At 44.7% G+C, this 26,093-nt stretch overlaps 1 protein-coding gene across 2 annotated transcripts in view; it reads left to right on the top strand.

Annotated features, from left to right (window-relative positions):
- The window catches only part of phactr1 (phosphatase and actin regulator 1), a 139,387-nt gene extending 113,554 nt beyond the window's left edge, over positions 1–25,833 (top strand). For both annotated transcript variants that reach the window (XM_084337892.1, XM_084337891.1), the window contains exons 9-13: positions 16,264–16,319; positions 16,544–16,605; positions 20,454–20,594; positions 21,055–21,131; positions 24,113–25,833. In XM_084337892.1, coding sequence (XP_084194018.1) covers positions 16,264–16,319; positions 16,544–16,605; positions 20,454–20,594; positions 21,055–21,131; positions 24,113–24,128 — 352 coding nt within the window. In that variant the 3' untranslated portion in view covers positions 24,129–25,833. The remainder of the gene's footprint in view (positions 1–16,263; positions 16,320–16,543; positions 16,606–20,453; positions 20,595–21,054; positions 21,132–24,112) is intronic.
- The last annotated feature ends 260 nt before the right edge of the window (positions 25,834–26,093 follow it).

Raw genomic sequence — 26,093 nt, 5'->3', positions numbered from 1 at the left:
AGCAGTAGCTACAGATAGCTCCTGATATCAATGTCTTATAACATTGATTCAATGCGTATTCGAGCTGAGGGCTTGCTGAATGTGATATGACCAAAGCACAGTAACGTTACCAATAGGGTCCAGCTGCAGCACAGGAGAATCCTTTTTGGAGCTGGAGGCTACTAGAGTACACACAGACAGTGGAGCTAGATAGCGAGCATTTTGACTTGTTGCGTGGTGGCGATGTCTCGCAGATAATACAAGTACAAGTCTAATTATATAATATATATATTTTATAAAAAAAAAATTATATAAAATTTTTTAATTTCTTTTTAATAAAAAACGATCGGTATGGCTCACGGCGATCGGTGATCGGTATCTGTGGCAAAAAACGTGATCGGGACATCCCTAATGATAGTGTGTTCATTAGATGGGTGAAATCCTCCAGTGCCTCTGTGCCCATTTTTCTTAGTCAGTTAGCCTCGCTGGTATGTGCGCCATTAGCGTTAGCCACGCTTCTATACCTCTTTGCTTTTGGAAAGAATGATAATAAAATAAAACAAATAATATTGTACTTTATTCTTATTTTTTTTGTGCATTCGACTAACAGCGCAAACACACCAGTCGCCCGCGAAGGCAGGCAGGCGGGGCGGGCGGGCGACCAGCGCTTCTCTTTCGCTCCCATGTTAACGGACGTAGCTGTGCCCACTGGCCGCAAGCGGGCGCGCGACTCGCGGGGTGGAAGCGATTGTTTTCGCTTTGGTTGGATTCAGAGGCGTGCGCCACTCGCATTTTCACAGAAATACACTCAATATCTGCATTATTACCACACATATAGATGTTGTTCAACCAGCTAATGTGTCTGTATCTTGCCCAATACAAATAAACCATATTACTATACTTTTTCAGGAGTACAGTCACACTGATCATTCTAAAATGAATTCTAACATTCTAATTAATTATATAATAACTGGTTATACATGCAAAATGGACAATAACTGGAACTGGAAATCTTTAAAGAATCTTCAAACGGGGACTGACTTCGCAATAGACTAGGCATTTACAGCTGTTCCAATGTAAATGTGCCTTCCTCCGTGCACTTTTGCCCGCTCTGAAGTCGGACTCGGTGTGCCCGGCCACGCCCGCGATCTCGCACGGAACCCGCGAGTGCCTGAGTGCGTGGCTGGTGTGTTTGCGCTGTGAGAGGTTGGCAGTCGACTACGGCTCCTTTCGGTCGATTATTCGACTAGTCGAGGTCAGCCCTACTGACCAGTCCTCTTATCACTCAGATTAAAGTGTATTGTCTCATCATACAGCACAAGTACAGTACAATGAAAAGATGTTGGCATCCAACCGCAGAGTGCAAGTGTAACAGTAAAGTGTAATAGTAATATACAATGTACAAGTGATTAAACTGGTGTATATATAAATGAGTACTACTGAGTAATAATGATAAGCAGATGTATGTACAGTGTTATAGTATTGTGTGCAGTGATGCAGGTATAAAATCACTATGGTAGTAAGTCATACTGGCCAGTGGTATAACTAGTAAGAGTAGGTAGGGATAGGAGTAGGTAAGAGATATATACAGTATATACAGGTATGTAAAAAGGATTATATGCGGGTATATTCAGACAGATGTGGATAGATATAAATGATAAATACGGTAAATATGAATATATACATATTGTGTACATAAATTGATACAGGAGGTGTTGTACACAGCTCACAAAGGAATCCGGACTCACTCTGAGACCGAACATGATAGAACAGCCACTCCCAATCAAAGCCACATTCTTTGTGAACAATTTTTTTTACAATTTTTTTGACATTACATAAAACTAGACACACAAGCATTAACAGTAAATATCCATTATTTGAATCAATATAAATGTTGTTTACGAGATATATACATAATACTTGCAATACAATACAATACATACATATGCTCTTGCTCGCTCTTCTTCCCCCCCCCCTCAGGACCCCCCTTGGATAATCCATCCATTATTTCGTTTCTAACCAAGGATTACAATTCATATGCTAACCTTTATTCTCTCCACCACTTCTAACCAGATTGCAATGCTGGCTTCATTGACACCTAAAATTCTTGCTGTAGATATCTCTAGATAAATCACATCGAGATAAGTAAGAACCCATACCTTCAGGCACATTTTATCCGGTTGAATCCAGCGTGATGCTATCAGCTTTTTAGCAGCCGTAAGACCGGACAAAATTAGTCTCTTTAGCTGTATAGAGGCTGCTAACTGAGAAACATCATTCAACAACAATACAGAAGGCAGTACAGGTATGGTCAGAAATTAAAATTCTGATAATTGCGTGGTTACTTCTTCCCAGAATATCTTAACAGGGGGGCATTCCCAGTACATATGTATAAATGTACCGATATCACCCCTTGAACACAAGGAGCATAGAGAGTCTTGTTTAAGCCCCATTCGGTTCAATCTTATAGGAGTCGGGTAAGTCCTATGAATATAATTAATATTAATCTGTTGATGATCCGGGTTGCGTGATGCTAGTCGAACGTTTGCCCAGACTTCTTGCCAATCAAAATCTACTTCCAAGTCTGGTATATCCCTCCTCCAGACTGAGTCTAGGGGGAGGATTCCATACGAAGACGTAAGTAAGTGATGATAAAAGTCTGATACGAAGCCTCTCGATGTCTCCCTTTCATAGAAGAATTTGTGATATCTGTGGTGCTCAAGTGGTATCTTTAATGGGACTCCATGAGCCTTCAAAGTTGCTAATAACTATATAGAAATAATAAGTGGAGCTGGTGAGGTTAAATTTGTTATACATTTCATGATAGCTACAGAAACCCCGTTCGTTGAAGATATCTCCCAATGTATGTATGCCTTGCTTTTCCCATTTGGGATATCTGATAGGTCGTTGTGCAATAAGGAGTGCATTGTTATTGAATAGGGGAGTATGGCTATGCCATTTATGTTGGTTAGTAAATTTTTTCTGTGTGTCACGCCATATCCGAATCACATGTGTAATAAGAGGACCAAATTTCAAGTCTCATTGCTTAATTGATAATTTGGTGTATACTATATCCTGCAGTCTATGTGGTGCCACTATGTTTTCTTCTAATGTTCTCCAGGATACAGATGCTTGAGAATCAAACCAGGTGATCAGTGGTCTTAAAGAGAACGCTTTAAAGTAGTGGTAGAAGTTTGGAAATGCTAAACCTCCGTCGGCTTTGTTTCTCTGTGCGGTGGATCTTTTTATTCGTGGAGGTTTGTTGTTCCAAATAAATGTATATGCAGTGGAGTGTAATTTTTTCCAGTAACCAGCAGGGGGAGGTAACGGTAACATTGAACTAAAGAAGTTGATTCTAGGTAAAACATCCATCTTAACTATTGATACTCGGGCCTGTACTGAGTTTTTAAGTTTTGACCACCTGTCAAAGTCATTTGTGATCCTATCTTGGAGTCTTGTATAATTATACTTCACCGTTTGGCATATAGTAGGGAATATTTCAACTCCAAGACATCTAAAGTGTTCTACCATTGGTATACTTCCTGGAAGGATTGTAGTCTTCGCAGAGACATTAAGTGGGAGGAAGGCCGATTTTGGCCAGTTTATCCTAAATCCCGATAGATTGCCAAAATCATCAATCAGCTTGAGAAGATGAGGCAGTAAGGTGGTAGGGTTTTGCATGAACAATATTACGTCGTCCGCATATAAACTAATATGATGCTGTGTGCCCTTAATTGAGATTGGCTCTATGGATTGGGATTGTCTTATATACTGTGCTAAAGGCTCTAAGGATAGAGCAAATAGTCCGGGACTAAGAGGGCAACCCTGTCTGGATGAGCGCGACACAGGAAAGAGTGAGGAGGTGAATTTACCTGTTATAATCATGGCCGATGGGTCTTTGTATAATACTTTTATCATATTAATGAATCCGTTTCCTAACCCCATCCTTCTGAGTACTGCCCATAAATAAGACCATTCCAACCTATCAAAAGCTTTCATCGCATCTGTTACAAAGGGTCAGATTAAACCGAATATATATATTTATTGCCTGAGATCCCATGTGTGGTGTTTGTATATCGTTTGATGTCCCTTGTATATTCTTTGTACAATATATACGGAATATCCCTTTAGCCTACAGCCCATAATATTTCGTTCTCCTATTGGAAGCGATCCCCTGGCGCCACTGCCTTACCCCCTAGAGCTGACTTCGAAGGTACCGACGAGATATGTCTACATGCCCAGCTTCTGCCCATGAATACGGCTACCAAAATACGAATGGCACTACTTGTCCACGGTACATATAAATAGGGCGCAAGAAATGTAGAACTCTTCTTAGTCCCTTGTCCCGTTCAGTCTCGTTCAGTTCCAGTTATCCAAGTGACGTCTCTCCCCACTACGCAACGTGGGCAGAGTAGGGCTCGCATTGCCCCAAGATAGAGTCTTGTGTTATCCTAGTACGTTGGTTTAACGTATCGTTCTCTATTTATTAGTAAAGCCTTCATTACGAGTCAAAGACCACGTGAAGTGGGTAATTGTGCGTCTACATAGAGCACTTATTCCGCGTGCTAATAGGATAGTAGTAACGTCAAGTTCAACCGTGCACTACCGCGCACCACGGAGGATTTACACCCCGCCAGCAGTGCCACTTTCCGGCAAGGATTATTATTCTTCATTGCTTTGACCAAGCTGCTGGAGCAGAGAACCGCCTACCCCGCTGCTACTGTGGGATCTACACCTGCCCGTGAGACCATCACTCGAGCCCGCCTCTGTCGTACCAGAGGCTCCACGGCTTTCACCTCCACGGCTTTCATCTGCGCGGAGCGCACCCTGGGATTACCAGGCTGCTTTTCCCCGCTGACTCAGGGAGTAAAACACCGTCTCCAGGTGCTTTGCTGAAGCTCCGTGGACCATTGACTTTCATAGAGCATTGCCCCCCCCTGCTGGCTTACAACTGGTAGTACACCCCCCCTTCCCAGAATATCCCTAGATCTAATTACTTAATATTCATTATTGATTTGCCTGCACATTCTTTGCCTTATAAGCGCATCTAAAGTGAACAAAGTATATCATGTAATACTATTTTGATGTAATAAATATTCTAAATGAGTATTTGAGTGGAAACCTGTTATTGTGGAAGTGTTGTCATCTAATATACCTTTGTACGGTATTGGCCAGTAATGTACAAGACGGTAGTGATTTAATGATATCAATACTTGATTAATACAGTCAGGGAATTGTACCCCTCAGTTACAATTGGTCCTTCGATAGCCGGAGAATAATTAGCGTAATATTAATATAATATTAATATTGACATGGCCGATGACGAACACTCCACAAACGGTTCTCCTAAGCTAGATCGCCCGCAGCGCAGATGGCAGCCACCTCCCTATCTAGAGGCATACTCTGTCAGTCCAATACCTAGCTTTAAAGGGAAGTTAAACGCGGAAAAAGTAGAAAGTAAAATTATGTCCGACCCTAACAACCAGGCTACCCCGCCAACAGAGGCCCTAGTGGGTTCTAATGTAACTGACCAAGCTCACAGTGGGGACCAGGAGGGAACTGACACGACTTTACCCCCAGACAATACCGAAGAAATAGTCCCCGATCAGCTCCGGGAGGAAGACAACCCTAAAGAGACGCGCACCCAGAGGATGGATCTCCTCGGTACGCAACCGGAGAACAGATCTCCAACAAGTACTGCCGGGAGCCGATCGCCCCGAACGGCGTCTTCCCCCAGCGAGGCGGACAAGATGCTGGCGCAAGCACTCATCGCCACCCTGGCAGCCTCCACCGAACGCGATCGACTTCAAGCGCAACAGACGTGCGAGCGCGAACATTTTGCAGGCGAGCGAGAGCGCTTCCAGGCGCAACAAAGGAGTGAAGACGACCGAATAAGACTGGAGACCAGACGCCTCCAGACAGAAGAGAACATCGAGAGAAGCCGCGCCGACGTCGCAAATGCACAGCTCCACGCCGCCCATGCCAGCGCCAATGCCCAGCGCGACGTCGCCAACGCACAGCGCAACGCTGCCCAGGCCAGCGCCAATGCGCAGCGCGACATCGCCAATGCCCAGCGCGAAGCCGCGCGCGACGCAGCCCATGCCCGGCGCGAGGCAGAGCGCGACCGGCTGCAGGCGGAGCTGATGGACAAACTGGTTGCCATGGCGACACCCCCTCACTCCGCACGGAGCTCCTAGAGATCGTCAAGACATGGGTCAAGGACACATTCCCCTACCCGACAAAGCGACCCGGGACCCCGCCAACAGGAGGATCCTGTCCACGTCTCTGAACCCCCTCCCCGGCCGGTCCATACGAGACCTAGCAACCGGGAAGAACCGGACCACGCCGAGAGACTGAACAGAAGACTCCAGGTCCTAGCAGAGGGAGAGGAGGAGGAGGAGGAGGAGTGTCAAGCCGACCAGCAGCAACGTGCTCTGGCCCAGGAGGCCCAGTACAGCCCCGACCAGCAGCAACGTACTCAGGACCAGGAGGTCCAGTACAGCCCAGAAGTCAGCCCCGAGGCCCTGCGCTACAAACCCCCGACTCAACTCACGGGTGAGTTTGACGCACCGCCAGCCCCGAGGAACAGCACCTGGGTACCCGACCTTCGGTACCCACCAAGTACCAGCCCAAGACGACACGCAAGAGGAGACTCGCCTAGGAGGCCTCTCCCCCAACACTCACCGATGTGCCAGTCATCCATGACATCATACATTGGCACACCGACGTTTCAAGACTTCACCCATGAGAATCGAGCACAGTATACGGAGCTCCGGATGTGCTTAGAGACAATGATGGTGGATGTCGCTGATGAACGCCACAAGTATGCAATATTACTGCAGCACCTGAAAGTGCCCCGGGCGCACAATATAGCGCTAGCCTACGCCACCTCTACGACCCCATACACCGCGGCTCTAGCAGCGCTGGACCAGAGATATGGACGTATATGGGATTACGTAATAGAAGAGATAAGGCATATTGACCGCTTACCCCCAGCAACAGACAATCGCTCACTAGACGACCTGTCTATAAAAGTACAGTCCCTGGTAGGGATGCTGGGAGCGCAACGAGAAAAGGGTATGCACGAGCTATACGCCAACTCTAACGTCGAGAGGATTTTGGAGAAGCTGCCACCCGCAAGACAAGAGCGTTTTAGGCGGCAGAGAGACTACCGGGATCCCAACGGCCCCGAACCATCCCTCCTTGATCTAGCCGACTTCCTGGCGAGAGAAGTCAGCAGCTTACGACTGGATACGTTCGGGCGGAGCACGCCAAGCTCCAGAGAGGGACCCAGGAGAATAAATGATGGAAGAAGATCGGTGACTGTCATGCACCAAGCCGAATCAGTACCGCAGCACCAGAACCACAACACCCCCTCGACGAAAGAGGACCAGTGGAAGATTGAGTGCCAGTACTGTGAGGGAGAACATCGGCTCTATCAGTGCGAAGATTTCAAGAAGCTGACCACGGATGATGTGAGCCAGTGGGTCAAGGACCACCGCCGCTGCTTCCGCTGCACGCGCAGCCACCTAGCAGCTGAGTGCCGCTTGAAAAAGAAGTGCAGCAGGTGCGGTGGCACCCACCTGGAGGTCCTGCATGACATCAACAAGCGTCAGCCAGGACAACCGAGTGGGCCCGTCGCGGTAATGTACCATGCCGAGGCGGTGGCACCAGAACCAAAGTTCCACCAGACCGCTCCCTGGTGTCCCGACTGCTACGGCAGACACTGGGAGTCAAGGTGCGACTCGTGCCACATAGAGTCTACGTCACCACCCGAGACAGGAGTGCTCCACATAGACCCCCAGCATAGCGGGACCCCCCGTGTGCTCCTCAAAGTGGTCAGGGTGCTCCTGAGCCACGAGGACAAAGTCATGGACACTTACGCCGTCCTTGATGACGGGTCAGAGAAGACCCTTCTGCTCGCGTCCGCTGCGGCCCAGCTGGGACTGCGGGGGAGCGAGAACCAAATGACGATTCGGACAATAAGAAGAGATTTAAAGACGATAAAGGGCGAGAATGTCTCCTTCACTATCGCAGCAAGCGGGCAGCCAGAGCGACGGTATAGGATTACAAATGCTTTCACCAGCTAAGAAATAGGACTATCACAGTACACCTACCCCATCCCACAGCTGATGGATAAATACGTGCACCTGCGTCAACTACCTATCCCGCTCATAGACGGCGCCACCCCAACCCTGCTGATAGGCTCCGACCATGCAGACCTCATCGTCCCGATAGACCGGGTCCATACCGGAACCCGAGGCTGTCCTGCAGCAGTCGAGACCCGCCTAGGGTGGACACTACAAGGCCCCCTCGCTAAATCTCTCAACCGAACAGCAGCCACTAGCTGCCTCCACTCCAGAGCGACAGAAGAAGACACCGGCCTCTCCCCCGTACAGCAGAGGCTATTGACATTAAGCGAGAGGCCCGTGAGAGAACCGTGGGTACCAGAGGGAGTTCGGAACTCCACCCCCCTCAGCTGCGCTTCAGACGTAGCTGACCTCGAACCCAGCACCCCAAGCGACTCCTTGACGGGGCGGCCGGGACCGGCCTCTCCTCAGACGGGGTACAGAGCAAACCAGAGAAACAGACGGAGGAGGAGAAAGCACAGCCAAGCACAGATCAAAGCAGTCTCAGGCCCGCTTCCTCCTAAGCCCCCCTTCATCCCGTCCAGTCGTCATGACCATAGACCAGTCACCACCCCGAGCTGCGTGGCCGGCCGGCCGCGTAAGCAAAGTGACCACTGGTGCCGACGGAAAGGTCAGAGTGGCAGAAGTGCTCGGCCAAGGGCGGATCTACAACCGACCCGTGGCGAGGCTGATAGAGTCGCCAAGGCTCCCCGACTCGCCTAATGACGACCATGACCCCTGACTTTGTGAACTGACCGACCCCTCACAGACATTGAGTAGTGGACAGTGCGGTTAATCTGTCTCTGCTTAGCTAATTAGGTGGGACTAATTAGGGGGCGGCTGTTACAAAGGGTCAGATTAAACCGAATATATATATATTTATTGCCTGAGATCCCATGTGTGGTGTTTGTATATCGTTTGATGTCCCTTGTATATTCTTTGTACAATATATACGGAATATCCCTTTAGCCTACAGCCCATAATATTTCGTTCTCCTATTGGAAGCGATCCCCTGGCGCCACTGCCTTACCCCCTAGAGCTGACTTCGAAGGTACCGACGAGATAGGTCTGTACATGCCCAGCTTCTGCCCATGAATACGGCTACCAAAATACGAATGGCACTACTTGTCCACGGTACATATAAATAGGGCGCAAGAAATGTAGAACTCTTCTTAGTCCCTTGTCCCGTTCAGTCTCGTTCAGTTCCAGTTATCCAAGTGACGTCTCTCCCCACTACGCAACGTGGGCAGAGTAGGGCTCGCATTGCCCCAAGATAGAGTCTCGTGTTATCCTAGTACGTTGGTTTAACGTATCGTTCTCTATTTATTAGTAAAGCCTTCATTACGAGTCAAAGACCACGTGAAGTGGGTAATTGTGCGTCTACATAGAGCACTTATTCCGCGTGCTAATAGGATAGTAGTAACGTCAAGTTCAACCGTGCACTACCGCGCACTACGGAGGATTTACACCCCGCCAGCAGTGCCACTTTCCGGCAAGGATTATTATTCTTCATTGCTTTGACCAAGCTGCTGGAGCAGAGAACCGCCTACCCCGCTGCTACTGTGGGATCTACACCTGCCCGTGAGACCATCACTCGAGCCCGCCTCTGTCGTACCAGAGGCTCCACGGCTTTCACCTCCACGGCTTTCATCTGCGCGGAGCGCACCCTGGGATTACCAGGCTGCTTTTCCCCGCTGACTCAGGGAGTAAAACACCGTCTCCAGGTGCTTTGCTGAAGCTCCGTGGACCATTGACTTTCATAGAGCATTGCCCCCCCCTGCTGGCTTACAACTGGTAGTACACCCCCCCTTCCCAGAATATCCCTAGATCTAATTACTTAATATTCATTATTGATTTGCCTGCACATTCTTTGCCTTATAAGCGCATCTAAAGTGAACAAAGTATATCATGTAATACTATTTTGATGTAATAAATATTCTAAATTAGTATTTGAGTGGAAACCTGTTATTGTGGAAGTGTTGTCATCTAATATACCTTTGTACGGTATTGGCCAGTAATGTACAAGACGGTAGTGATTTAATGATATCAATACTTGATTAATACAGTCAGGGAATTGTACCCCTCAGTTACAGCATCCAAGGATAATACAGCTGTAGGTGGAATGGCATCCTTGCTGGCGTCTAATACATGTAGTAACCGTCTTATATTATCCGTGATCAGGCGGCCTTTTATGAAGCCAGTCTGATCAGGATGAACTAAAGATGTCATATGCTTTTGAAGTCTGATGGCTAGTACCTTAGCATACAGCTTGAGATCGGTTCCGAGGAGACTTAAGGGTCTATAACTACCACATTCTGTGGGTTCTTTGTCCTTTTTAAGGAGGACAGATATGAGTGCCATATTGACGTCCCTGGGGATGCTCTTCCACCCATAAAAATAAAATAAAAATAAAAATTACTTATTTTTTTATTTTTTTGTCACTCATTCCATAAGGACGTAGAATAAACATTAAAAAAATGTAATGGTCCATTTGCATGTTCTTGGTATCTGAATCTAGGGACATATATGGATCAGTGTCAGAAATAGTGTGTCTGTTACTAGGCTTGAGTAAATTGTAATGAACCAAAGGAGAATATCAATTCTATTTAAACATTTTTTTATCTTTGACTGTGAATAACACCATGCTAAAATTGACCAGACCTGAAAAATCTAAGCAAATGAATAAAGGGAATATGATTAAAAAATACGGTTTTGTAGATACAGTACTGAATTCTGCCATCTTTTTTATAATGTAAATTTCTCCACCATTTTTCATCATATTGCAACACTGTTTTTTGCAAGACGTTCACAGAAAGGTAGAGAAACTAACTGCGTTCTGTTTTATGGCAATAACGTTCAGGTTTGTGGGAGATAATCCCAAAATCATAAAAGAAATAAAAAAGTAAATCCAGAAGTCAGATGATTGACAGGGGCTGGTGTGAGCTGGGTAGGGTAGTTTTTCGAAATTTGAAAGTCCTGAGTCTCTTCCTTCAAAAGACTACACTCACTTTTGGATGTGCCACTTCCTCCTGTCAATATGCGCCGGTTTCCGACTCAATGCCCTGAGATTTCTATAATCTTATATTTCACTAATAACTGGTAAACAAACGCAATGCTGAAAATATACACTTTTACTGTATATCTCGGGCTTAAGAGGTTGACCCTGTGAGGCCCAAATTAAAAAGACATTAGCAACTTCAGAGGCCAGAGGGTGGGACATATAAACACATTTACTATCAAATAGCATTGTGAGGCTGAACAACAGGACCAATTGACTATACATGTGCTTAAAGGGGAATCTTATAAATGGCCTTTTTCAGTGTTTACCATTGTTTCTTAGCTATGTGGACTTATATTAATAGGATCTATGTCTCTAATTCTCATATTGGCGCATTCTTCCAATTCTCCTCTCACAATATTCACCCTCACTGAACTGAGTCATCTGAAAATGTGCATATCTGTGATGTCAGAGATTTCTCAGCTGCATAATAATGTGGCAGTTGATGTGGCAATTGGCACCAGGCCACACAGTGGTTGGAGCCCAGCCTCAAAACGGCTTAAGATCTTGAGGTAGAAAAATGTGGTTTTTGAGTACTTGATTAGAAATACAAAACAATGCATTTTTTTTTGAAAAAAACCTAGGTGTTCCATAGACTCACAGGAATTGTGTAAAAGTGCCCAAATAGTGAAAGAAATAGTAAAATAGTTCCCCTTTAAAAATTTTTAAATAAACATTATTTTTTTAAATGGCTAAAAGTGATTTTGTAATTTTGCAACCGTGGGTCTCACAGGGTACTTTTAACCCTGTGAGGCCCAAATAAAAAAGACATTAGCAACTTCAGAGACCAGAGGGTGAGACCTATAAACACATGAAGGGTGCCATGACTGAAAAAAAAGGTTGAGAAACGCTGGTATATGGTGTGGCTCTTTGTGGTACCACAGTAATTTTTGTGGCTCTTTAGTCTCTGACTGGTTGGCCACCCCTGCTCTAGTGAGTGTAGCGTAGAAGTTAGCGTCGTAAAGATTTGGGGCATATGCCGCTACCAACGCGATTTTCCTGTTACTGTATTTTATTTTAGCTATGGTTACTCGACCATCCACATCAGACCATACGTCCAACAATTCAATATTCAACTTCCGTTTCGCGACTATAGCAACCCCACGGGATCTCGTTCCAAAAGATGAGTAGCTAATGTTATGATATATTTTGTCCGCTAGCATTACAGTGTCATCCACTAATAAGTGCGTTTCGCTTAAAAAAGCCACATCAACCTGCTTTTGCGTTTATGTTGTTTGTTTAGTCTCCCAGTATTCCAAATCATTATATTCAAACTAGCCATAATCTACAAAGCCACATTCTTGAATGCAGAGATTTGGCTGGTGCGCCTTATTAAAATGGCTTAACCCTTTCACAGTGAGAACAGCACAAATTGCATCGAATTTGATCTTTTCAATTCTGATTTGGGCCACTTATTTGACCTTGTATACATTTGTGGTGATACTTCTGTACAAGCAAAACTGTTATTATAATCATCAAAATAATCTGATCTGAGCAGGGTTTGCACAAGGTCCTTGAAGTGCTTAAAGTGCTTGATTAAAAATAAAAAAGTCAAGGCCTGGAATTCCTTGAAAACACCCACGTTTTCTTTTACAAGGTGCTTAAAAAGTCCTTGAAATTAAAATCAACCATTCGCATTGAAAGTTTTGTTCATTCATGATAAAATAGTTCTGAATCAAGAAATAATTTTTTTTTATTTAAAGTGTAACTAATTGTCAGTAATTGGTTTTAAGCCATACATATTGGATCAGATAATTTTTCTTTAATTAAAAGTAAATTGTATTCTTTTAAATGACATATTAAAATGAAAAATAGTGCTTAGGAAAGTAATTGAATTTCTGTGGGTGGGAACCCTGTCTGAGTAATAAATCAGAACTGAGCACTCCGTCTATGTTCACACTGCAAGCCTTCGCGCTCAATTCTGATGTATTGCTCAGATCAGATTTTTTGTTTGGCTGTTCACATCATTTTTGGTAGGGCTGCACGATTTTGGGAAATAATCAAATTTTTCTGACATATTGCGATTGCGATTACATTTGCGATTATAATATATATTTTTCAAGCTGCCCCACAGAGGTTTATTGTAAAATGCGGCTTGCATGTGGCCTACGAGGTGGGTCTTTTCAGGACACCGAGCCTGAAAATGTTTCTTTTTACCTGGGAATCGATACCGGTACCGAACGGTACCTTTTTTTCTGTACTTTACTCTCCCTCTCTGAAGTCTAAACTTCACAACACACAATCTAAAACCCCTTACCTCTCTCTCCCAACCCGATCTTGTATCTCAATGGGACTTCCTGGTTAAATAATAAAAAAATAATTAAATGAAAAGAAAATTGCGTTGTTGCGATTTGATAATTGCATCATTCCAAATCGCGATTTTGATTTTAAATCGATTAATCGTGCAGCCCTAATTTTTGGTCACGCTCCTGAATTGATTCACCCCAAAATAAGATGGTAAACACCTCACTGTCCCGTCACTGTCCACCTCCATCACAGCTGTCTTCCATGTTTGTATTCATCAGTGCAGAATTGTGAAGAATGTCAATCTAGAGAATCTAAAAGTCGCATGAATTCTGACATGACTGTTAAATTTGACCGAGGTCACATTGCAAAAAGATCAGAACTGTATCTGAAAGTGGCCCAAATCAGAATTGAAAAGATCAGATTCCATGTTATTTGTGCTGATCACACTGTCATGAAACAATCAGATCTGAGTCACATAATGAGCAAAAAAACTAAAATCAGATTTGGGCTACTCTCACCTGCAGTGTGAACATAGCCTTTGAGTCTGAATGCTCTGTAACCATAATAACTACCCTGAGAATTATCGAGAATTATACGAAAAAGGTGTAGCGAAAGGAGATGGCCGCTAGATAAACGAGGAAAAGACCCCCGCCTTCCTGTCCGTGCACATCCTGCACACTCGCTACGCCCTCCGCCCCCTCCCTCACCTCCTCTTCACACCTTCCTCTTCACACCTTCCTCTCCCTAATTGCTCTACGTTTCCTTGGCGTGAATCATCACAGCGTCGGTGGGTTTGAGTCGAGGAGGTGAGTGTAAATCCGAGGCGCTGGGCTCACGGAAGGCAGAGGCCACGTAAAGAGAATAAGACCTCATAAAGATTAGATCAACACACTCAGCGCTTCTGACCACTGGGCCTTTTAAGAGCCTTAAGAGCCCAGTTCTGCTTCGCCAAACGCTACCACGATGGAGCTGCACAGGAAGTTTGTTATTACTATAATACTCGGTACAACTCAGTTTCGATTTGTGAATAGTGGACAATACATAAAGGTGCTATATAATAGACACCATTTATTTTTTAATAATACATCCACAGATGTTGTTGTTTGCATGTTGCAGGCATGTATCCCCTCCCTACTTCCCATTTCCCCACGTGGAATGCACCTGATTGGATAAATGACACGCTGGTGCCCTAGTGCGACCTCTAGTGGCTGAAAATGATCTATAGCACATTTAAGCCACCGAGACAAGACTCTATTGATGATGTCATCAAGAGACAAATCCTGGAGCCGCTACATAGCACTCATGGTGATTTTACTGGGATGTGGGTACATTTTCTAATTTAGAGCTGTAAGCCCTACATTTGAATTCAACTACGTTGGATGTAATAGCTCAAACAGAAGATTCTATGACTCCACAAATACGGTCACTAGTTCATTGTCAGTGGACCCTCCTTCGGAGTCACATTATTCAAGTCTTGATGCTCTTGGTTTCCAGCACAGGGAGACAGTCCGTCTTGTATAGATGTCGACTCGACTGTCCCAAGGTCAGCAGAATGTAAATTCTGTTTTGGGGTGGCACTTTAAGATAGATATCCTTTAGGGGCGGTCAGGTGGCGTAGCGGAGATTGCGTTCGTCACCAACACCGGAGACGCTGGATTCGCATGTTCGAATCCAGCTCACAGCTCCGGCGTTGTCACCAGCTTGGCTGGCCGTTCACACTAATACAATTGGCTGTATTAGAGGGTGGGAAAGCTGGCGGGGTGGGTCCGGGTCGTTGTAAACAGCGACTCCTACAGTTCGGTCGGGGCGCCTGCTCAGCGCGGATAGGATCTAAGGGGGGGTAGTGTGATCCTTCCACACGTTACACCCTCTCAGTGAGAGTCCGCACTGCCAGGTGAAAAGAAGCGGTTGATTGGCTAGACGTGTGTCGGAGGAAGCATGTGATAGCCTCCACTCTCCCAGACCGACTGTGGGGGGGGTAAGTGCGCAGCGACCAGGAAGGGGATTGGGAATTGGCATAACGACTAACGTTGGGATGGGAGAAAATCGGAGGAAAAGGGAGGGGGAAAAAGATTAAAAAAAAAAAAAAAAAAAAGATAGATATCCTTTATGGGCGGCCGGGTAGCACAGCGGACTAAGCGTCTGTCTACCACCGCAGAGACACTGGTATCGAATCCGGCTGTCAGCGGTGGCTCCGGCTTGGCCGGTCGTCATACTGGCCCAATTGGCGTGTCAGCGGGAGGGAAGCCGGTGGGTGGTAATATGGTCGTTGTAAACAGCGACTCCTACAGGTTGGTCAGGGCGCCTGCACAGCGAGGGAGGGAAATGGTGAAGGTAGTGTGACCTCCCACGCGTTACACTTCACCAATGAGAGTCCTCGCTGCCAGGTGAAAAGAGGCTGCTGAGGGGTGCTCCAGTAGCACACCATGTTACCGCGCTCGCGCGGGACTCCGTGCTGCGTCACGGATCTGGTTGACTCCGAGTTCGATTCCCGGACCCGCCGTCATTTGCCGAATGTCTCCCCCTGCTCTCCCTCCCGTTTCACCCTGCAGCTGTCGGTCATGCTTGACCAGGAAGGCGATAAACGCTAAAAAAATAAAGTTAAAAAAAAAAAAAAAAAAAAAAGAGGCTGCTGGCTGTCTGCTATGTATCGGAGGAAGCATGTGATAGACTTTAGGGCTCCCTAGACCGACCAGTGGGGGGTACATGCGCGCAACGACCAGGAAGGGGAGGGGGGAATTGGCACAACGACTAAATTGCGATGGGAGGAAAATACAGAAAATAGGAGGAGAAAAAAGTGGATACAAAAATAAAGATGGATATCCTTTAAAATATTTTGTGTTTTCTCAGACGATTGAGTCAACGGCCGACGGCTGAGGAACTGGAGCAGAGGAACATACTCAAACGTAAGAGACACACACAGCCAAAAGAAATCCTAAATAAAATGGGGTCGTGGTATAAAAAAGTTTGAGAACCCCTGGTTTAGGGGCTTCAGTTTTCAGGTTTACAGTGCATGTAGTATGTTAAGTACAGATGTCATGTATGTAGTGAGCCGCTAACGCACACGGACAACCGCTACCGTCACGCCTGTCCACCTGTCACTCACTGTCTCGTCCGTCTCTCTTCTCAGCGCGCAATGAACTGGAAGAGCAGGAGGAGAAGAGGGAGATCAAGAGACACTTGTCGAGAAAGGTGAGATATCAGAGGAGAGGGGGGGAGGGGGCACACTGTACACCTCCTGGGTGGCTCGCTTGGGACCCCAGCTGGAGATGTGAACACAGTTGCTATGGAGACCAGTACCCCCCACCCAAGCCTGTTGGAAAAATGATCACATTATTAAGCCTTACATGTTATGACATCTGGCTGTCGCATCCACTGTTGCCTAACACAGGTGTGTGTGTTTATAGTGTGTGTGTGTGTGTGTATGATAGCGATCATCATCTCGTTGATTGTCGAGGTCATAACAGCTGCCACAGTAATCTTGATGTACTACCCCAGAGAACCTCAATCAATACTTGCGCGCGCGCGCACACACACACATCCATTTATGATGCACTAGCCACTGAAACGAACAGTTGTGTGACAATAGACAATTTTCCCCAGTAGCGTCGAGTGTGGCTTCATATAGCCAACTCGTAATGTTAATAACATGATAGTCAAGCTGACAAATGTAGACAGAATAAATGTTATTTTGAGTAGTAATTTGTGTGTAAATTGAATGCCCTGCTGTCTGGACCTGCAGCGAGACAGACTATACCCTTTCCTTTTCTCTCTCTCACGCAAAAAGTGACAAGCGCACACACATTTTAATACTTTATTTGGTTCCACAAATTATATTACATAAACAGGGAATCAAATATATCGGGGCCAAGCAGCACTGAACACGGATACACATAGCACCTCCTTCTTGTAATGGGAAATATTAAAGGACAAAACGATGAGCCGTTTTATAAATCATTCTGAGTCATTATTAATAATAGAAACGTTTATTTCACCGTGGCCACAATGAAAGGACAGTTTACAGACAGATACATCATGTTTACACACTAGCGTCTGGCCATAAAGTGACCAGGAGGTCTGGGCAGAACATAGTTTATACACACTTGCAAGACGTAACATTAGAACAGATATGATGATGAAAGTAAATAAAAATGGTTCCCAGTTACGGGAAGTAATAATAACCTTGCTTTGGCTGGCTGGGGAGATAACTTTTGTAACTTGGAGTCTCTTAAAGAGACACACACACACATTACACTAGCTGGTCACACTGAACAAGTCAAGCTGTAAAATGATATCTCAACCCAGATCTATAATGACATGATAATATATTCCACGACATTCTCCACGCGGCTAAGCTGCCAATAATAGCTGAGACAAAGCAATATTTGGCAATTTGTTCTGCTTTTCTCTTTGACATTGCACCAAAGATCAGACCGCTCATGGTGCATTTATATACATGGCCAAGACTTCCGAATACAAGTATACTATATCTACACCTGTACCCAAGGCTGGTTATCACATCGAGCAATGGTTGGTATGTTATATACTTGTCCTGGAAAGCCTGGTCCATGTAGAGGTCAAAGGCACAGCCTACTTCTAAGATTAGCACCTCCTTGTGGCTGGTGTCAACAAAAATAACATCAGGTGTATTTGGGATGTTAGCAAAGACATCATTGGTAAAACCAAACCATTCCGGTAGCACTCTAGTATGCTTCTACATTGCTGCACTAGATGGTAAGATGTTTTGTACCGCATCAGACACAATGTCCACAATACGGTCATGACGAGCTTTGTACAGGTGTTTCTATGCATTACATCCATTTGTTATGTGTGCAATGGATTCTAGGTGTTGTTGTGAATCCTGGTTAGGGATGGGAATTGATACGATTTTATCGATACGATTCCATTATCGATTCTGCTTATCGATCCGATTCTTTATCGATTCCCTTATCAATTCCTGATATATTTATAATTTACATCAATTGGAAATGCAACAGAACTAAGCTGGTTAGAATAACAACATGCAACTTGACATTTCTGATTGTCATTTATCATTTATTGTTGAGCCCCCATGTCATAAAAATACAAAAACGGTAAAAAATTTATTAACTACCGGTATACACTTAAATAAAATACGTTATTGTTTTTAAATGCGCAACTGTCGGAAAAACATGGCATCGATAAGAGGAATCGATAGTCACGGAGGCATGCGATTCCAGGAATCTGACAATTAGGAACCGGTTCCCAATCGATTCTGATTCTCGATTCCCATCCCTAATCCTGATGGTTTAAACAGAATGGACTGTGAATGTGAGGATACCAGGTTGTACTTAGTAGGTAATAACTGCAGTCTTGCTTTGATGGTAAATTTCAAAACATCCTCACCAACACACACACACACAAGCACTTATTTGACTTTGACTGAGGGCAGATTCAGTCATACTCATACTCTTTTTCTGCAACTCACACACATTCACATCGAAATGCAGCCCAGAGCAGTTTGGAATAAAGTGCCCTGCTGTATGGGAGCATCCAAAGTAGTTGTAGGGCTCTGTATCGAAATGTAATACTTTAATGGTATCGATCGAATTGCTCCAATAGTATCAAGTGCGGAAAATGTACAGTGTGTGTACCAAATTTCAATACTTAAGTAGTTAACCTCATCAGTGCCTGATGAGCCAATAAGCATGTTTGTTCCAAGATATAACATTTCATCCAAAATGTGACAATGCCTCCGATTGGCTCCCAACGCAACGCATATAACTTGGTATTGAAAAAAGTATTGTTTTTTGTATCTGTATTGGCAATCTTCAAACGATACCCAGCCCTGTAAGTTAAGTGTTAAGTGATTTATTTATTTTTTACCCAGGGACAGTGCAAATTAATCAACATCTTCAGTTTCCACATCAATGTAAATGTGCCAGAATTAGCTAATGAGCTAGTTTTCATCTGTAGTCCCTGCCTAACATGCCACCTTTATGGTGTGGGAGGAAACCAGAGTACCTGGAGGAAACCCACGCGAACACAGGGAGAACATGCAAACTCGAGGCAGCAGTGCTAACCACTGTTCCACCGTGCCGAATAAAGCAATATTAATACGATCTTCGTTCATTCGGTCCGCGTGGCGGGGGATTGAACCGGCAATGTTCCAGTCACAAGCTTGTCTCTCTCCGACCTTCAGGCTATAGCACGGCGCCCCCCACCTGCTAACTGGCATTCACCAGCTGTCCGCTCAGCCGTGCGGCGCTGCGATTGATCTGAACCAGCGGAGCCCATGGCACGCCGGGCCGCTTGGCACAGCTAGTTCAGCACACTGGCGCTTTGAATGATGACTAGAGTTGACGAGCGATACGTCTCTCCTCCTCCTCCTCTTTTCTCCTTTCCACCTCTCCTTTATTTCATCCAGACTCGACTACTGCAACTCACTATTCATCTGCCTAAATAAAACATCCGTGGATTGACTTCAGTTGGTCGAAAATGCCGCTGCCAGGCTACTCACTATAGGTCAAAGAAATCATGCCACCTCACCCCCACCCTAGCTTCCCTGCACTGGCATACCTCTGACTACAGGCAGGCTATAGCTGTTTTCCTGTCCGTGTCTTTTTGTTTTTTGTTGTCCATTCTGTTATTTTAGCTCATTTTAATGTTGTATTCTTTTTTTCAAATGTTTCCTCTTACTGTATTTTATTGATGTTATACTGTATATGACTGCTGTAAAGCACCATGTGCACTCGTGCTGAGAAGGGCACTCTATAAATAAAGTTTTACTTCCTTACTTACTCCTCTTCCATTTTTGTCTCCCCTTCTCTCCTGTCTTCCACCTCTCCTCTCTTCCATTTTTGTCTCCCCTTCTCTCCTCATCTCTTCCATTTGTCTCCCCTTCTCTCCTGTCTTCCACCTCTCCTCTCTTCCATTTTTGTCTCCCCTTCTCTCCTCATCTCTTCCATTTGTCTCCGCTTCTCCTTCTGTCTTCCACCTCTCTCTTCTATTTTTGTCCCCTTCTCTCTTGTCCCGTGTTCTCTTCTCCCCCCCCCCCCCAGCTGAGCCAAAGGCCCACCGTGGAGGAGCTGAGGGAGGCCAAGATTCTGATCCGCTTCAGTGACTATGTGGAGTTAGCGGAGGCTCAGGACTATGACAGGAGAGCAGACAAGCCCTGGACACGACTAACGGCAGCCGATAAGGTGATACACACACACACACACTATACTACACATAGAAACACACAATTATAAAAATTGTACGTGTGAAAGGTTGCAAGTTGACCAAATACTGCGCATGCCAACTCCAAGGATTCATAACTATTTGTATAATATTAAGTGGAAATTAGTTTGATCGTATTTAAGTGTATATAATTAATATACTGCATTTCTACTTCATTGTACTTAGGTTGTATATTTGTAGTGTTGGGACTTTATTCCTTTTACTGTATGAAGCACATTATCAGGGGGCTCATAGAGAACCAAGCATTTCACTGTAATTTACATGTATTTTATACGTGACAATAAAAACAAACTTGAACTTGTATAAAAAGCTCTCCGTACAGATTGTGTATTTTGCCTGATAAATGAGGCCTAATACGTGCAAACATTCAGATACTTTTTTTTATGTATTTTCATGCCTGGTCCTGTGTGTCCTGTGAAGGCTGCCATAAGGAAGGAGCTGAATGAATTCAAAAGCACAGAGATGGAGGTACATGAGTCCAGTCGTCATCTGACCAGGTATTTGCATATATTCCACTGAGGTGTAAAGTAACGTAAAGCAATTTTGAAGTCTTATAGAAGTAACTACTGTATGTATTTGAGTACATTTCTGTGTGATTTTAGTGCTTTGCACTTCAGATTGCACTCAGGTGGGACTTATTACCACGCCCTGCCTGCACAAAAAAAACGATCTCCCTCTACCTCAATGTCCTGTAGGTTAAAACCCCCTAACTCCCTCTACCTCATGTCCTGTAGGTTAAAACCCCCTAACTCCCTTTACCTCATGTCCTGTAGGTTAAAACCCCCTAACTCCCTTTACCTCATGTCCTGTAGGTTAAAAAACACTAACTCTCCCTCTACCTCATGTAGGTTAAAAAACACTAACTCTCCCTCTACCTCATGTCATGCAGGTTAAAAAATACTAACTCCCTCTACCTCATGTCCTCTTGGTTAAAAACCCCTAACTCTCCCTCTACCTCATGTCCTGTTGGTTAAAACGCCTTAACTCTCCCTCTACCTCATGTCCTGTTGGTTAAAAAAAACACTAACTCTCCCTCTACCTCATGTCCTGTAGGTTAAAAACCCCTAACTCCCTCTACCTCATGTCATGCAGGTTAAAAAACACTAACTCTCCCTCTACTTCATGTAGGTTAAAAAACACTAACTCTCCCTCTACCTCATGTCATGCAGGTTAAAAAACACTAACTCTCCCTCTACTTCATGTAGGTTAAAAAACACTAACTCTCCCTCTACCTCATGTCATGCAGGTTAAAAAACACTAACTCTCCCTCTACCTCATGTCCTCTTGGTTAAAAACCTCTAACTCTCCCTCCTTCTACCTCATGTCATGCAGGTTAACACATTCCTTGCCAGCCATTGTACCCAGTCTGCCAGCACTATAAGTCTATGGAGTGGCTCACCTTCTTTGCAGGGCTATAACTTTTTAAATTGTATTGCTATATTGCCATTACTATGGCCCATTCAACATCGATTATCCATCGTTCAGGATGTGGGAACGTTATATTTTTTAAAGTATGTTTTTATCGTTTTCTGCAGTAATTCCTAGAACGTGAGTTATAGGCCTAAACGCATATAGATTATCGTTGCAGTTTCCCCCCCCCCCCCCCCCCCCCCCCCATACACGCTATATTAAAAAAATCAACTGTATATGATCGGTATACGTTATGCTTCATCATGTGTGGAGGAAAGGGGGGGGGGGGGGGTCGTTTATAATTCCCCGATCATCAGTAAATGCTTTATGTAGGTTGGGTGATATATTGATCAGATCGGTTTGCTCACAAGGAAACTCACAATTGGGTTGAAAATAACATTATATTCCTCTTACCGTGGGTCAAAGAGACTGGCGGTGAAAGATCCCAAGTATACAACGCTGATCGCCTAGGTCCATTTCCGGTTTGTATGTCGCAATAAACGCCGAAATCATATAGATTATTAAGTTTAGAAAGCGATCCATTATGTACATTGTGTCTGTCGGGAGTCTTGCAACGATATGTGACGGCCGGATGAGTTTAATCGACGCACATCAGCCATATCCTGTGGGCGAGTGTAACTCGCCCGACCATCCACCAGGCTGGGGTATTGAGCCGTCGTTGCCGTCACCTATAGGGTCCAGCTGCAGCGTCGCGGGTGTATATATGAATTATGAATGCCATGGCGAAAAAATTAAATATTGATCTCAAAATCGCTGGACAGCGTTATTGGCAGAATGCGCATGGCGGCCAATATCGCTGTAAAGCGTTTTTGGGGCAGAAAGTGTTAAAAACCCCTAACTCTCCCTCATGTCCTGTAGGTTAAAAAACACTAACTCTCCCTCTACCTCATGTCCTGTTGGTTAAAAACCCCTAACTCTCCATCTACCTCATGTCCTGTAGGTTGAAAAACACTAACTCTCCCTCTACCTCATGTCCTGTTGGTTAAAAACCCCTAACTCTCCATCTACCTCATGTCCTGTTGGTTAAAAACCCCTAACTCTCCCTCTACCTCATGTCCTGTTGGTTAAAAACCCCTAACTCTCCTTCTACCTCATGTCCTGTACGTTAAAAACCCCTAACTCTCCCTCTACCTCATGTCCTGTTGGTTAAAAAACAATCTTCGACAGAAATTTTAAATTTGATGAGCAGGTTAGTTCGGTGGTCCAAACTAGCTTTTTCCACCTCAGACTCCTAGCCAAGACCAAACCATACCTCTCCCAGAAAGATCTGGAGAGGGTGATCCATGCCTTTATCTCGACCCGGCTGGATTACTGCAATGCGTTGTATATCGGCATTGACCAGTTGCTGCTTCGTCGCCTGCAACTGGTACAAAATGCGGCTGCCCGCCTGCTTTCCGGTACCAGGAAACGTGACCACATTACACCAGTTCTGGCTTCTCTCCACTGGCTCCCCGTCCGTTTCCGTATTGATTTTAAACTTTTACTGACTGTTTTTAAAGCACTACACGGGCTGGCTCCACCGTACCTAGCTGAGCTCCTACATCACCCCACCCCATCCAGAGCCTTAAGGTCTGCTGACCAGCTGCTGCTGGAGGTGCCTAGGACCAGGCTAAAAACCAGGGGAGATAGAGCCTTTGCTGCTGCTGCCCCCAGACTCTGGAACAGCCTCCCCCTCCACATAAGATCTGCCCAGAGCCTGGAGGTTTTTAAATCCTTGCTCAAAACACATCTCTTCTCCCTGGCCTTTGACCAGAGCTAGCCCAGCATCTATACATGACGTCAGCTGTCACTCTGCATTTTTATCAAATTTTCTTGTCTCTTTTATTGCACTTTGCACTGTACTGTACTCTACCTCTTTTCTAGTGTATTTTTATTGCATTGTATGTGTTTTTTATCATGTTGTGAAGCACTTTGGTTTGGCTGTTAGTCATTTGTAAACGTGCTATACAAATAAAACTGACTTGACTTGACTTGACTAACTCTCCCTCTACCTCATGTCCTGTAGGTTAAAAACCCCATAACTCTCCCTCTACCTCATGTCCTGCAGGTTTCATCGGCCGTAGACTCGCTCAGTCAGACCTCTGCCGTGTTCCACACTCCCTACACAAGCCTGAAGTGCTGGACTGCTACCTGCTGGTCTCTCCAGTGTGGACCTCCACCGGACACACTGGTCCTCAGTAGCATAACGTCTCTTATCGCGGCCATCCAGTCCTTCCTGTGCGCTTGTGCTGTCGTCAGGCACTAGGAATGTCTTACTTTCAGAGGCACTGACGGACTCTTTTAAACTGGTCTCTCTCCCCTACGTGGAGATTTTAAACGACATCTTGTTTTTTTAAACAGCCTTTTATTGTCATTTTTTTTAATGATGAAGAGAGGTGGCGATATGTTTACGTTGCTGCACTTTTTCCCTTTTTTGACTGTACTCGAGGGCTTTTGGAATTCCGCTCAAGAATTCGTGCCAATTGGAATGTGGAAAGTGAGGACGGGAAACAATGTTTTGAGTCGAGGACTGGGAACAATGTTTTGAGTCGAGGATGGAACGTTCTTCGCACAGGAGTTTGTTTTCTTGCCTTTTCGCCATAATGTTACGACTCCCCTTTTGTCAGTAATCTTGTTTTTGTGTTCAGTACATTCCAGTTTCATACCCAGCTATCTCAGCATCCTATCTCAAAGTACGAGGGAGAAGAAAACATTAAACTAGGGATGTCCCGATAATTTTCGCCTCAGATCCAGATCAGAGAAATTTAAAATAGAATATCTGCCAATACGGCGATCCAACACTTGTTTTTCCTAGATACTTTCCAAGTATATTAAAGTTAGTAAAAACCAATCCAATGTTGGTAAGATATGCTGGGTAATTGAACAGCTCTGCATCAAGGAAACAAATAGTGTACACAGCTTTGGATTTTAATTTGATCAGGCTTAATATAGCCGATACGATCCATTCTGCGATCGGATCGGGGACATCCCTACGTGAAACGTATGTTCAGTTGAAGGCAGCTGTTTGAAGCCAAAATCAACGCAGTACAAATGAAAAAACAATATATACTATCTTATTACACACGACGTTCAACCCAGCAATAATTCCAGAAGCTCATTGCTCCCACTTCCAGCTCATAGGCTGCGTTCGGGAGGTGAACGAAACCCCTGGGGGAACATTTCAGACCGCTTCAGCGATCCGTTCTAAAAACCAAAGCAACTTGAAATGCGGTTGTAATCTTTTGAAACGCATTCCCAGAATAAATTGTTGAGAGTTCTGCAACCCACTGTCGCCGTGCCTACGGCCTTGTTTACAGGGATTTTAACAATTGCCAAATGTACTTGTTTTGCGAAGACATTTTGATACAGTATCACCTGTAAAAGACTAACGTTGCGGAACTCTTGAGTAAAAACGGGACTGTTTTTTCTTTGTACATGGTCGTTTATTGCCTGTGCATCTAGACGACTCTTTGGCAAGACATGGAAACAAAGCCACCTTTCATTCAAATGTTATTGTTTACAATGCATACAGTTGATTTAAATTATGATCTTGACCATGTTATTGGAAAACCGGTTACCCTGTTGTGTGTCATGATTTGTGTGTGTGGTTGAGTGCGTGCGTGTGTACAGGAGTCAGTAATATTTGTGTCACCTGTACTTTTCCAATGTTTTGAAAAAAAAAAGTAATTCTCTCAGAATTATAAGATATGTACATACGACAAAGAAACAAAGTGGGACTTTTCTTTTTGTAAAGAGGAAAACTGCATGTGATAAGTTATTGTGAGTCTATGATGTATGCAGTTTCTTAAATAAGGAAACATATTAAAAAAAGAAAACATCATTCAAACCTGTTTATGCTTGTTTCTTGTGCCGCCATTGGCAGACTATGCTTCATAAATAAGCCACAGCATCCGATGAACCTATATCAAGCCCTGCCCTCTTTTCTTGATCCTTCAATCATAACTGTTGCTTCCCAGAAAGACGGATCAAGAAAATAGGGCCTGGCTTGAATGGGTCCAATCGGTTCTCTTGTTGATATCTCCATTCAG

This window comes from Notolepis coatsorum, assembly GCF_963971535.1.
Source record: "Notolepis coatsorum genome assembly, chromosome: 2".
Lineage (NCBI taxonomy): Eukaryota > Metazoa > Chordata > Actinopteri > Aulopiformes > Paralepididae > Notolepis > Notolepis coatsorum.
This window is presented reverse-complemented; position numbering and strand designations above follow the sequence as displayed.